The sequence below is a fragment of the Quercus robur genome, chromosome 6 (genome assembly GCF_932294415.1).
Source record: "Quercus robur chromosome 6, dhQueRobu3.1, whole genome shotgun sequence".
Classification (NCBI taxonomy): Eukaryota; Viridiplantae; Streptophyta; class Magnoliopsida; order Fagales; family Fagaceae; genus Quercus; species Quercus robur.
In genome coordinates, this window is record NC_065539.1 from 3,892,560 (window position 1) to 3,907,779 (window position 15,220).

Consider the following 15,220-nt stretch of genomic DNA (forward strand, 5'->3'; position numbering starts at 1 on the left):
CGCACATCCTCCATTTCCCGTTTGCTTTCTTCACCAGGACTACATTTGCTAGCCATTCAGGATAATACACCTCCCGGATGAACCTTGCCGTCAGGAGTTTGGTAACTTCCTCTGCAACTGCCTGGTCTCATTCTGGAGCGAAGGTTCTTCGTCGTTGCTGGACGGGTTTCCGTTCTGGGTCCACATTCAACTTATGCTGGATGACTTCTGGGGATATGCCTGGCATGTCCTCGTGACTCCAGGCGAAGACGTCTAGATTCTCTTTAAGGAACTTTATGAGTTTTGTTCTCATCTCGGGGCTCAACGTCGTTCCTATCTTGGTCGTCTTGTTCGCCTCTCCTTCTACCAACTCCACCGTCTCCAGGGCCTCTATTCTGTCTTCTTCCTTCTCCTCAATCATCCATGTGTGGTTCTCCTTCCCAGCTAGGACGGCTTGGTAGCATTCTCTTACCAGGACTTGATCTCCTTTCACTTCACCGACACCATTATCTGTTGGGAATTTTACCTTCAAACAGTAAGTTGACGTTGTCGCCTTCCACTTGTTGAGCGTGGGTCTTCCAACGATGACATTGTAGGATGAGGGACAATCCACCACTAGGAAATCTACTTGCCGAGTCAACTACACTGGGTGGGTCCCCGCCGTCACCGTCAATGTCACTATACCCCGGGGGTAGACCCTGTCTCCGCTGAAGCTGACGAGTGGAGAATCAAAAGGGCGCAGTCTTTTTGGATCTAGTCTCAGCTGCTGGAAGGCTGGAAGGTAGATGATGTCCGCAGAGCTGTCATTATCGACGAGGATCCTTTTGGTATTGAACCCTTCTATATTTAACATTATGACCAAGGGATCGTTGTGGGGTTGCTTCACTCCTATGGCGCCTCCCTCATTGAAGGACATGTCTTCGTATGTTCGTCGGTGCTTGGACGGGTGTACGGTGTGGACGCTGTTAACTTGTCTTTGGTATGCCTTTTTGAGTGATTTAAACGACCCTCCTGAGAACGGCCCTCCTGTGATCGTGTTGATCTCCCCGATCACCTTGTTTGGAGGATGGGACGGACGATCGTCATCTCGGGAGAATGATTCGTGCTGGGTTTTATTTTCATCTCTGGATTTGCTATATTCTCCTTTCTTCACATATTTCTGTAACTTCCCTTTCCGTATTAACTCCTCTATTTGCTCCTTCAGGTCCCTGCAATCTTCTGTGTTGTGGCCGTGATTTTTATGGAACCTGCAGTATTTGTTCTTGTCGCGGACATTAGGGGATGAGTGCAATGGTCTGGGCCATTTGAGATAATGCTCGTCCTTGATCTGCGTGAAAATCTTGTCAACAGGCATGACCAGAGGAGTAAATCTTACCGTCCGAGGATTTTTATCATCTTTCCTCCTATTCCCGTCGTTGTTCCGACGATCTAGTCGATCTCTCTTCTGCCCCCTGCGATCGTCTTCCCTTTTGGCCTTGTCGCTTGGCTTCTCGGTATCCTTTATGGCAGCTAAAGCGTCTTCAGCATTCATGTACTTCTGTGCCTTCAGGAGCATTTCTGCCATCGTCTTTGGTGGATTCTTAGCGAGGGAGGCCACAAGATCTCTGGACCTCAGCCCTGCTTTGAAGGTCGTCAGCTGCACCTTGTTATCGGCTTCGTCCACCTCCAAAGTCTCTCGGGTGAATCATTTGACATATGACCTCAGAGTTTCCTTCTCTCCCTGTTTTACGGTAAGTAAGTAGTCTACCGGCCTTTTTGGACGCTGCCCCCCTATGAAATGGCGTAAGAAGGCACTGCTTAATTGATCGAAGTTGTCTATGGACGAGGTCTGCAACTTCGTGAACCATTCTCTTGCAGCTCCTTTGAGAGTGGTTGGGAAGGAACGACATAGTATTTCGTCAGGTGGTTGTTGAAGACCCAGAGTCGTCTTAAAGGTATTAAGATGATCCTGAGTGTCCTTGAGTCCGTCGAATGGCTCTAGTTGAGGTAAACGGAACTTTGACGGTACGGGGCATTCAAGTACCGCTGCGGTGAAGGGTGAATCCGTAGCCCTTACCATTTTGTCTACACTCCGGTCCGTCTTCTCCTTGATGGCGCTCCTTAGTTCGTCCATCTCTTTCCTTATTTCTTGAAGAAGATCCGAGTTCTGTTTGTCCGGGGTAGCTGGCCTTTGGGGGGTACCTCTCCTGTGGCTATCTCCTTCTCCCTCTAGGTTACCTTTGGACCGGCTTTCGTCCTGTTGGGCCTGCTGAACCTGCTGGAGTCGTAGCTTCATTTCCTGGTTTTCTTTGGTGAGTTCTTCAATGGTGGCTGTAAAGGCTTGAACTTGTTGGGCCAAGGCTGCTGAGTCTGGGTTGGATTCCATCTGAATGTAGAGAATTAATGGAAACTACGTTTTCAAATATGAATCTGAAAACTCGTTTCCCACAGACGGCGCCAAACTGATGAAACACAAACTCGTCAGTAAGAGTGGGCAGATGGAATCCCTCGTGGTGCCCGAGGATATGCTCGATGAGGGTCACTGGTGTGGTGCCTGCCACAACGTCTCCGATGCCAAAGTTAGAATAATGACCAGATAGAATAAAGAATCAGAATGCGCTCCCAAAGTGTCAGTGTCTGTCTGGTTGATTTCGTAACTGCTCAGGTCATTAATTGACTGCATTGAATGACTCCCTGCCTTCGTTAGTGATGATTGCTTTCTTCGTTGTTCCTGATGACTTCGTCAAGGATGCTTCCTTCGTCATTAATGTTATCTTTGTTGGTGGGATGTAGTATCGTCATTCCCATCAACAGTAATGGTTCATGATTCGCATCATGGTATGACAGTACGAGTACACTTCTTATAAGCTAGTCTTTTTCTTTTCTTTTTTAAATAAAATTTTGGGTAAGTTTTTTTGGTCCTATATTTCCTTACCAGAAAGATTCGTTGAAGGAAACATTTAAATTAAATTTATTTTTAAGTTGACAAACGGTGTTGTCTTTGAACTTACATAGTGAATCTATTGGACCCAGAGTGTTTTGCTAGTAGGATGAAGTAGGATAGTCACGTGGATGTGATTTTGGGCTGGACCGGATTAAGATTGGGTCTATGAGGTCAAGATCAGGCATTCCTTAGTGATGAGCCAACTTTAAAAAACTGGAAGAGAGCAGGCTCAGACCATGCAGGGATGCACATGAGAAGGCTCACAAGTCCTTGAAAATGGTCAAGAGCCTAGTAGACCAACCTCAAGGAGGTTGAGGGGTAACGACTGAAGGTTGAAGAAGACCTAGAAACCATGTTTTTAAAATTCGGACCAGATGAAGAAATAGAAAAGTGAGTGATTCCTGGTTTTCTAGTTGGAGGTTTATCCAATGATCAAACTAATAATGTCATAAATAATTTAAGTAATAATTATTTAATAATACAAATAAATTAAATCAACTACTATTTTATAGAAATTATTAAAAATTTTCACATAAAATTTATTCAAGCGAGTTTTCTCACATTTATTTAAAAAACGGAAATAATTGTTGTTCCTAGCTATATGAAGCTAAATTAATAAATAAAATGCATGTGTAAAATTATACTTTAAGTAAGAATGTTTTACCTTTCAAAAAAAAAAAAAGTAAGAATGTTTTACAAAAGCTAATTTCTCGTTTCGAGATAGAGAAAAAAGTAGGAGATATGTGTAAGGTGGTGGGCCTTGTTTGTAATGTTGGGCTGCTTCCTACTGCACTAGGCCCAAGTTTTCTGGATAAGGGAGTTGGGACCGGTCCAATTGAAACCCACCTTGATCCGGCTTGTGCACAAACTACACCATGGCTGCCAGGCTTTGGTTACATGCCCATAGCAAGCAGAGCCGCTATTAAAGAAGTTATGGCAGGCAGATATAATATGGATAATACAAGAAAATATAGTCACTACTTTTAACTACAATGAATAAAAGTGAGTAACAAAAGGCTCTCCGCACACAGAATAAACTAAGTGAAGAATAAATAGAGTTAGTAAAATCAAAATGTTAGTTTGTCATGCCAAGTAATACACGGGATTAAAACCAAGAAAGGGAAAACTGTTCCCTCAACACGAGTAATCTCAGAGAAGAGATTAATTGTTTTGAGAGAACAGGCCTAAATGGTCTATGCCCAAATACAAATCTTTTGCCTTTTATAAAGAGCAAGACTATTGAGGGAGAGAAGAAATCAACTTATTGGTGCATGTCTGCCGTTCTAAACTCTCTGTTTTTCTTTTCCTCTCCTTCCTACTTCTTAGTTTTCTTTTTCTTTTGTTTTACTTTCTTTTTCTTTTGTTTTACTTCCTTTCCTTCTCAATGCTTACTTCTGGGTTATGTTTTTCTCTAAAAATTCTTATTACTGTGATTTTTCGAATCCCATTTCTCAGTGCAGAGCATGGGGTCCTTTATAAAGCCTACCGTGACTGGTATTTACTGTTTTAACCCTTAATTGCCTTTGTCTGGTGTAGGTGTCCTTGCCAACCACTTATTGGCCATCAGTGGTTCAGCCACCACCACTTACCTGTGCTGGCTGTGCTACTCCCCTCTGCCAGACAAAAAAATCTATTTTGTTTGTTTGCTTGTTGTGGCTTTTCTACCCATTATAGTGTGTATGCTCTCTCTCTCTCTCTCTATCCCTCATGGCATGCACTTGGTGGTTCCAACTCATCCTTACTTCTTTTGGGTGGCATGTCATCCCGACAGGACATTTCCCCAAAAGAGCCTGAGTAAGAACCCCAGAATAGGTTTTTTCCCTCTCCCCACCGCCAGACCATGCCCTCTGACCCATGACCCACCACTTCCTATATTGGCTGGGTAGAGGCTGGTGGTACCTAGGTCTCGCGTGTGCTTCACCTTCTTCACCCGCCGCTCATGCATTTGCCGTCTTCTGGAGATTGGTCTATACGTTCTGCCGTGCACTTTTGGCTTCTCATGGCGTGGGTTGTTTTCCGATTTGGCATTCTTTATGACTTGCTTCTTTTGGGGATTGGGCCTTGTTGGATCATGGGCTTTCCTTCCCCCGGCCCATTTTGTATTCACTCTGTGGCCTTGTTAGCATTTTCCTGTCGTACCACTCTGTTATTCCTGTTGTAATATTGTTTAACTCAATCCTGTTGGGCCTCTTTGGGCCTACTGTTTATTTCCCTCCCAGTGACTCAGTGTGTTCACTGTGCCCTTTCTTACACTGTTTGCGGGCTCTTGTGTCCTATTTCCCTCTTGGGCATCCTTGGCCCATTTGCTTTCTTTGGGCTTCCTCGGCTCTTTTCCAATCCTGCTTTCCCATGGGCCTTTACTAACTTTCTGGGGCTTCCTTGGCTCAATTACTTTATACTTCATCCTTGGGGCTAATGAGTCTTCCATTAGCCCCTTACTTTTTTTGCTTGCATTACTTTGGGCCTACTGTGGCCCATTCTCGCTTTTCTACATATTGTCCATGGGTTTGCTTCTTCTCTCTTTCCGGGCCCATTCAGGCCCGTTTGCTTCTTTAGGATCCACTTTATGAGCCCGTGAGCCATTCATTCCTGCCACTTGAGCTCAATGGCTTTTTCTTGCTTGCTAACTTTGGTCTGCCCATGTTGCTGGGCCTTTTCTCTTACTGGGCTTGCCAAAAATGAGCCTCAACAATATGTAGCCCTAATGAGTCATTAGGGCTACATATCTTATAAAAGACAACAATTTAACCACTCTTGCCATTCTCTTACTAGTGTGCATTATTAGGCAAGATAGAAAGTTCTAAGATAGTAACCTTATTCATACCCAGATACCATCTTAGTTATTGAAAAAAAGACAACTAGATTTGTTTTATAGAATGAAAGTAAAGAATACAAAGAATGATAAGAAACTTTTCTAACCAATAGACATTAGATCTAACGGTGTGTTTGTTTTCTAATAGGTAGAGGAAGATGATCTTTTTATAGACTTAATGAATTGGTGAGGTTATACAAAGATTAAATAGGCCAACTAAATATGAAATAATGGATATAAATACATCAAGTAAATATAGATTAATGGGTTTAAAAATGTGAGTTTAATATGGTTATAATTTCAAATAAAAATCCATCCATGTGTAAAAATTCATGGTCATAATTTTACTATGTAATTAATGGAGAATAAATTGCAAATATTATTGTTATTTTATTTAAAATATTCCAACAATAATCAAGGGATAAAGTACAAGTTCAAAAATTTTCTAATTAATATGATACATATTAATAAAATAAATAATCTTTCGTTTTAATTTTTATTATAACTATTTTTTTTTTTTTTGAAACCGAAATTATAACTAATGTATTTATAGATTTCATTGTATGATATTTTTGTTATTGTCTTCTAATCATTTTTGGAAAATTTTGAAATTATTTTTTATCATGCCATGTACTTGACGGATTAACTATTGTAGGGACCAGATTCGAGTCCCTAACCCAAAAGGTGGATGGACTTAGGCTCAAAAATCCCAAAACAATGAATTTGTAAAGATTATGTTGGAAAACTAGGCTTTAATGAATCAGACAACCACTAAAGTGGATTCAAATGACAAGATAATGAAGATAAACAAGTTTACATTGAAGAAAATCGTCCTCGGTACAATCCGAGGAGATTAGTTCTTGTATATTTCTCTCAAGTTTGGTTACAAATGCAATTCTTGATTGCTACAGTCTTTTGCTCTTAATTTCTCGATTTCCTTCTCTCATTGCTCCCTTTTCCTTTTATACTCTCTTCCCCTTTCGTCTTTACCCTCCACGTGCAAACCAGATGGTTGGTGTTTGATACTTGTCCCATCAGCCCCTTCCTAAAGTCTTTACGTAGTAGCTGTAAGGCTAAAAACCATTGTTCAGGTATCACCTCCACATTAATGCAGCCAGAGAGTTAACTGCAGAGCATTTAATGCAGTGGTAGCAGCTTTGTCCTTAAATATTTTAGGACTCCCCCCTGTCCTATGTTTTTGCAATGCTTACCTGTACCAACAGAACTTCCTGGAATGTTCCCCTGGACGGCAAGCCACCTCTACGAACCTCGGCTTTGGTTAGCCGAGGAGGCATTCATCCTCGACCCAACCTCCTGAGCCATTATGACCAAAACTAACTTCTTCATTTACTAACACAAAATCCCTTGATAACGTTTACTCCTTCTCGAACGATCTCTTGTCCTCGACTTGGGCCTCAAGCCCAATATATACATAGATAATAAGCTCCTAGGCCCAATACCCCTACAACTATAATTATAATTATTTTTATTTATGCTTTTTTATGTTTTTATTTTTTTATGTATAAGTTGTGAATTGTGATTATACATTTGAATATTATTTATATTTCATTAGATTTTTTTATTATTATCAAGGTTACTAATTTTGAAATTTATTTATTTATTTTAATTAATACTAAATTAACTATAAATTATTCAATCTTTGGTTGAATCAAAACAATGTTCTTCACTTGAAATAAAAAGAGTCAATTTTATTATTAACATTTTATTTCCTAGATTTGACAATGCAAAGAGTGTTGTATAGTTTAAATTTTTTTTTTTTTTTTGAAAGACTTTCAACCTATAGTGTTCACTCCTGATGATAAAGAGCTATCATCAGACCAAGACATCAATCGATTTTTAGTGTAAGTGGGAATTAAATCTCAGATCTCTTATTCTATCATCAAAAACTTTATCGGTTGAGTTAACTAGAACCCAAAAAATTTTAAAATTAAGTAGCATTGAATACTCATTTATATTTTTAGCATTTAATCTAAATCATAGGGTTTCATTAACTATTTAAATATGTTTGTTCAACAAATTATTAAAAATCACATAATATGCTTAAATTATATTTCAAATTTTCAAAAATAATTCTCAAAATACCTTGATAAATGAAACTAAAAAAAATTAAAATAAAGGTAATAAAATAAACTTATATATACGTTGAGTCGAGTTAGGGCATATGTGTTGAAAAAATTATTAACCCAAACGTGATCCAACCCTATACTCAAACTAAAATTTCAAATCCAATAACTTATGGTGTCAGGTTTGGTTGGTTTTGTCTAATCGGTAGGTTGAATGCACATTCCACCTTTCTACTTCTACTATTTCCAGCAGTGAAAAAGTGAGAAAAACGGTATTATTTTAAGCATCCATGCGTTCCAATAAACATTGTTTCTTTATAGTGGAGTCACTGGTGTGCAGGATGTGACAATCAAATTGTAGCCCAACACTGGTGCAACTTGCAAGAGAAGTCTTCTAGGATCCACTTCATGTAGATCTAATCATCTAAAGCATTTAGTAAATCCTAGAAGTACAAATAAGATCTAGCTGGCCAGCTGTGTGATACATTTAATTTTTTAAGACTAAATACAGTTTAGTAGTTTACTCACAAACAGCAATACCATCTTTTCCTCCCACTATGCAATAATACAATCACTATATAAATCCCCACAGGCCAAGGCATCTAAGTAACCCAAAACACAGTTTGCTTCACCAACACCAACACAGAGCCTTACCTCTCTCTCTTTCTCCATCTCTTTGACCCTTTAATGGGTGCTCCTCATCTTTTCTCTTCTCTTAGCTGTGAATTGAAAATCATACAAGCAAAAAGCGTGGAATTCAAGCCCACCGGTTCCTTCTTTGTTAGATACTATCTTTCTGCAGGAAACAACAAAAGAATTCGCCTCAACACCCGCTAAATCTCCTCCAAGTCCGACCTCTCTTGGAACGAGTCCTTCTCTTTGGACTGTGTTGGTAGCCAAGACTCCATGGACAACCTAAAGCAAGAAAACGTGGTGTTTGAGCTCCGGTGGAGGAACAAAGTTCCAGTTCTTGGAAAGATTGGAAGGTCACAGCTGTTGGGGAGGGCAGAGATTCCTTGGAAACAAGTGTTTGAGTCACCAAACATGGAAATAAAGAAGTGGGTCACGATGATTTCAACAAGGCGGCATGTGCTTGATGGTGCCAAGCCACCTAAGCTGCAGGTGGGGATGAGAATTCAAGTTCCTGCAATGGTGGAAATGGAGACTAGGACACATGTAAAGGTTAACAAGTGGAAATATGAGTGTGAATGCAAAGATGGTCATGGCTACAGTACTTGTGAAGATTACGAAATTTTTGCACTAGCGGCTGCTTTGGAGGCCTTTTAGGCATGCACTAACATGGGTTTTGGTTGGTGTGCTTAATTTTTGACTTGGGCCTTACTGTTTTATTGATTTTAGGACGTTTGTATATGTTTATATGATGATGATGATGATGGGAAATGAATACAAATTTGTCAAAGGAAGCTGGAGTAGTTGAGCTAATTTGAAAACTGTTTCTTTTCGTAGGACCAATTTTCCAATGAGAATTTTCATCAATTATGATTTACGACTAATTACTTGGCTGCTTGGTTGGTTGTGTGAGGATAAGTAAGTGATTTATGAGCGGTCGATCTAGGGTTTGTAAATGAGCCAAGTCAAGCAAGTCAAAACGAGAATTAAAATTTCACACTTGTTCATTTTATTTTGAACACAAGTCAAGCTCAAGTTTATTACAAAATAAGATACATGTTCAAATTTGGTTCAAATTTTTTTAGAACAAACATGACCTTATTAACACACTACTTGATTAACTTATTATTTTCTCATATATAGTAAAATCATAACTAAAATTTTTTACCTCCTTACAAAGTTACAATCTATGAATTTTTACTACAATTGAACTGTTTATACTTTATATCATCAAAAAACTACAAATAATAATTTGATATCATATAAATCTATTTACAAACTTATACAATTTAATCTTAAATTTATATGAGTATTTTTTAAGAGAAGTATGAATATAAAAATATGATAGCATATATAGTTAAATTGAGTATCATGTTCACAAGATTATTCATAGTGTAATGCTACAGCCTACATCTACAAACTATTTTACAATATTTTTATAAAATGTTGATATGGCCAACCTCTTATTGGTTTTCATCTAAACCCCACCATTAATATCATTTTTTCATTTACTAATAATCATTCACCACATTAACAGTTTGTAAAATTTTTTGTAAAATAATTTGTATCTCTACCATTTTTCTTATTCATAAACGCATTATTATGTTTGAGCTTAGTTCATTTAATAGTCAAATCTAAACTTATGTTTGAGCTTGGCTTGTTTGCTAAACAAACAAACATAAATAAGCTCTCTTTTAAAAAAATAATAATAATAATAATCGATAGAATTACTTCCCATCTATAGTTTAGTCTATTTAGTCTATAAAAATTAAAAGTGAAATCTTCTCTTAGTTTTCTGGTCCAATATTTCCCTACTAGGAATATAATAATGCGTTGAAGAGGGGAAGCAATTAAATTAAATTTATTTTTACCATATAACGCTGTTGAACTTAAATAGTTAAATCTCTTGATCCCATACAAATATTACATATCAAAACACATGGAGCCTGGAGGTATATGTAAGTGAAATTCAACAAACCCTCCTCCCGTTTGCTTTTCCTAAATTTATTTCCATCCTTGCCCTATATATGATTTTTACAACATATCCTTTCAAAACATAGTTAACTGGCCAATGGTACTCTCAGAACAGAAAAACAATCATTTTTCTGATACATTGGGACAGTTCTCCTCTCATTCCATATTGATTATTTTCAATCCAAATTACCGACGTGATTAATTAACTAGTTGTGGAATGGATTTCAATTTAGTTTATAGTGGACACACCCATATAACATATACCTAAATGCAACAGAAATTAAATTTTGACATAGAAATATGGTTACGAAGGTAAACTCTGACGGAAAAAACTCTCTAAGGGTTTATCAATCACCACCCAATGGAAGAATTTACTATAGTAAAATGGAAGTTTACTCACTTGATCACACTAACTCCAGTTGGACTCTTCTACCTTGTAAATTGCTTCAATGCAAAAATACCCAATTTGTGTCTAACATTACAACAATAACTTGATTAATGTAGATATTCATAGCAGCTTCACTTGGAACACCCTTTGATTTTCAAATTTTCAATACGTTGTCGAAGACGAGCTCTATACAAAACTCGTCTACCATGTGAATTTCATCTTCTCTATATGTTTTCTCTATGTTTATGATGACCAAAGAATGCTTCAAAATATATTTCCCCTACAGCACGAATCCCAAGACCTGTATCATCATAGGCTTGATTATGAGAATTTAGTAATCTCATGGCTCAACTGATTGACTAGAGTCAAGGCATGAGTTGAGCTTTAATGAAACTAGATCTATTGAGCCGCAGTTGAGCTTTCAGTAGAGGCAATAGACGTAATAGCTTCTTCAGCAATTAGACGCAAAAAACTTACAACTCAAATTACGATTAGACACGTTTTGCCAAAAAAAAAAAATCGTTAGCACTAATAGACTTTGACCCAAATATCTTTGAATAAAGTTTGGCTCTAAATAAATTTGAAACTCCCGTTTTCAACTAATCAAACTAATCAGGTGGTACATTATAATTATCTATGTAAATTATTTAAACAAGTCACATGACTCATTAAAAAATTCATGTAGTTAAAATTAAACTTCATATAAATGATCTCTTCAATTGCCATATAGTAAGTAAAATCCCTTTTTAATTGAAAACTAATTAAAAGGAAATATTTTAGTATGGAGACGCACCATTCAACTAATCCTGATCCTCTCGGGCTCAAATATGCGCATATACTTCTTAGATCCACTTGTCCCAAACAATCAGCAGCCCAGGTTTTGTTACTACTATATATATAGTATATACTATAAAACAGCTTCAAAAAAAACAAAAACAAAAAATCCCAATACAAACATTATAAATATTAATTCTGTGTGCTAAAAAGTCATATACTCTAGGGGGCAACTTTATACTTATTTCACATTTAAAAATTATAATAATATTGTCTGTTTTCGTTTTATTACTTTTATAAGACTTCAAGTGTGCATCAGTATTCCACCCCCAAAAAAATCAATATAAAAAGAAAAGTATTCCACCCAAAAAATTTGAATCTCGTGTGAATCTATAATAATGGATGGCACAATTTAATAAGCAAATAAGTGGTACTCTCAGAGTGGTGTTGGTGAGTTGGTGGAAAAGCCATAACAATTGTAACCCCAACATTGTTACAACTTGCAAGTGCTTAATTAAGTTTCGTTTTAATATTAATATGGCCCTTCAAGAAGCTAAAGGGCTTAATTTAATTGGATATAACCTTCCTCGCAATCTTGTATTGCATGATTGCTTTCATGCCAAAATCTAAAGCTTAAGTATTATTTTTATAGTACAAAAAAGATTTAGCTGGGGATCTACTCTCTCTAATTTTTGTTTGATTAAATTTAGAGCAGTCTTCATCAAAAAGCAAATAGCACCTCCCTTCTAATTGCTATACATGCAACACCATATATGATTATATTATATATGTGCCGGTAACATTTTCCCCATACAACACCTCCCTTCCAATTGGTCTAAATTTTACTTATTGGCCTCCCATTTTTTTTTTCATTAAAATAATAATAATAATAATAGAAACACACATTAAATCAGGACAAAGTTTGACTATAAACTTAGCTTAAGACTACAATTTCTTTTAAAAAATTAACATTACTACATATTTAGAAAATCTAATTGTTATATTGTATGTTCTTTATTATTTATGCTCTTAACACACATGTAAAATTTCGTGTCAATTAAATGTTATTTACTATATGATACATAAACCTATTTTTTATACATAACTTTAGACTACAGAAACTTTGCAATTGATTGATGAAATAGCTTTTTTTTTTTTTTTTTGAGAAACGACGAAATGTCTATTGATCTTTGATCTTCTAGAAATTTTGCAAGCATAGAAGATAGAAGAAGAAAATGTAATTTAATTGAAAATTTGTCAAAATTTACATCCAATAAAATATACTAAGTGGAGTTGCCGCTTTAGGCTACAATTAAAATAAATTGTAGCCAAACTTTATTCTTTAAAATATGAATGTCCTTTTTTTTCATATTCATTTTTTTTTCCCATATAACTCATTAACTTTAGGAAAATTTAATACATATATTTCCAAAAATATTTAAGGAATTCTTATTAGTTTTTTTTTTTTTCAAAAACAATTAAACTCTCTTTTTTATTTTATAATTAGAGAGTTAGGAATACAAAGGCATGAATTTCTTTTTTCTTTCTTTCAAAAGAAAATATTTAATGATGGTTAAAAATTAATTTGGGATATGTTCTACATTGTCGTCCATAAACAAAAGAAAATATATCCATTTTTTTTTTTAAATACCTCCTTCTCTTTTATTACATTAAATATTTTGAGATAACCTTTCTAACTAATCACAAAGGGTCATTTTGGGGAAAAATTATCGAATACTATGGGAGTATCATAAATGCGTACTCCCCCCTCTCACCATAAATTTAATTAGTACGACCTATAGTTATGTGAAAGGAGGAAGTAAGCATTTATGATACTCTGAGAGTACCCAATAATTACACCATTTTGGGTTGGATTGTCAATTTGTAGGTTCCTATTCATCCCTAGAATACAACAGCAGATAATTGCAAAGATGGTGAATTTGTGGTCCCCGCCTTAGACAGGTCCGAAATTAATTTAAACCAATCTCCTATTCCACTCAAAATATCCCCAGATATATTTTGAGTGGAATGGTGTTGATTTGAGGTCTAATAATTGACAATTAACATTGTATTGAAATCCACTAAGGTACAATTTATGTCTCAAATAAATTATTTTATACACTTAAAACTCTAACGCTTAGATCCAAATGAAACTGCGTGCATTTGATTACCAACTTGAATCATGGATCTCACAAATAAACATGGTCTCTTACACCATGTTATTGAACCACCAAAAACTTTAATTAATTAATAAGAAATCCAAAAAAACACAGCCAACTGACACAGCTTATTTTCAAAAGTCAATAATTAATGCACAACTTTTAATTTCAGTTAACCCACTTTTATTTATATATATATATATATATATATAGATATACACACATTTATATTCTTGTTTTTTTTTTTTTGTGGGTAAACGAGAAATGGTTAGGGGGCAAGAGTGTGGCTTTCTTACTTAAGCGTAATTATAGTAATACCCTAATTTAAAAGCAACATCAATAATTACCCTAATTTAAAAACAAAATCAACAATAATCAACTTCTTCATTTTTTTTTTTTATTCAAGATAGAAATTCGACTCTAACCTAATTTAAGTGTATATGTGTATGTGAAACTCTCTCCTAGAGACTTGAACCTTGGCCCTTGCCCTTGCCTCTTACACCATGTTATTGAACCACCAAAAACTTTAATTAATTAATAAGAAATCCAAAAAAACACAGCCAACTGACACAGCTTATTTTCAAAAGTCAATAATTAATGCACAACTTTTAATTTCAGTTAACCCACTTTTATTTATATATATATATACACACACACATTTATATTCTTGTTTTTTTTTTTTTTGTGGGTAAACGAGAAATGGTTAGGGGGCAACAGTGTGGCTTTCTTACTTAAGCGTAACTATAGTAATACCCTAATTTAAAAGCAACATCAATAATTACCCTAATTTAAAAACAAAATCAACAATAATCAACTTCTTCATTTTTTTTTTTTTTATTCAAGATAGAAATTCGACTCTAACCTAATTTAAGTGTATATGTGTATGTGAAACTCTCTCCTAGAGACTTGAACCTTGGCCCTTGCCACTCACACCCTGCAAGCACTTATACTTGTGGAGTAATCATCGCACCAAGAGTATGCGACGATCATAATGGGTGCATGGGTCATAATGGTTCAGCTATAAGCATGCATTTATCAAACAATAAAAGCAAGTCTATGTTAACATTAATTTGATAAGGATTTGTAAACCCTCTTGATTAGAGGTATACATATTACATAGTATAAACCCTCTTGATTCTAATCCTCTTATGTCTGAAAACTTCTAGTCACGTTGCATGGAGTTGATAGATCGATTGAGTCGAGTGAATGTTGCCTAGGATGAATCTAGGAAGAGACAAACGAAATCTCTGTTTAAGTCTTTAAGATGTGTATGTATATCATTTTTCAATTGGAATGTTATGGAACTTAACTATTATTAGAGTGTTAGGTTTGAGTTTCGGTTGCTGGAGCCTCGTATGTGAAATCTATAATTGCCCCAAGGTGATGCATTTGTGGTGATCTACTATTGTTACCTCAAAAGCTGCTAGATTGTTTTTGTTTTTATGAATTCAATAGTTGCTGGAGAGGAAATTTGAATCCTAATGTCTATGTTGAAAA

General features: G+C 35.9%; 1 protein-coding gene across 1 annotated transcript; it reads left to right on the forward strand.

Annotated features, from left to right (window-relative positions):
• Positions 1-8,704: 8,704 nt before the first annotated feature.
• Positions 8,705-9,085, forward strand: LOC126689607 (uncharacterized). The gene has a single exon (XM_050384840.1). The coding sequence runs from the start codon at positions 8,705-8,707 to the stop codon at positions 9,083-9,085; it is 381 nt and encodes a 126-aa protein (XP_050240797.1).
• Positions 9,086-15,220: the final 6,135 nt, after the last annotated feature.

Coding starts and splice junctions, on each gene's coding strand:
- LOC126689607 (XM_050384840.1), top strand. CDS start 8,705: ATGGACAACCTAAAGCAAGAAAACGTGGTGTTTGAGCTCCGGTGGAGG.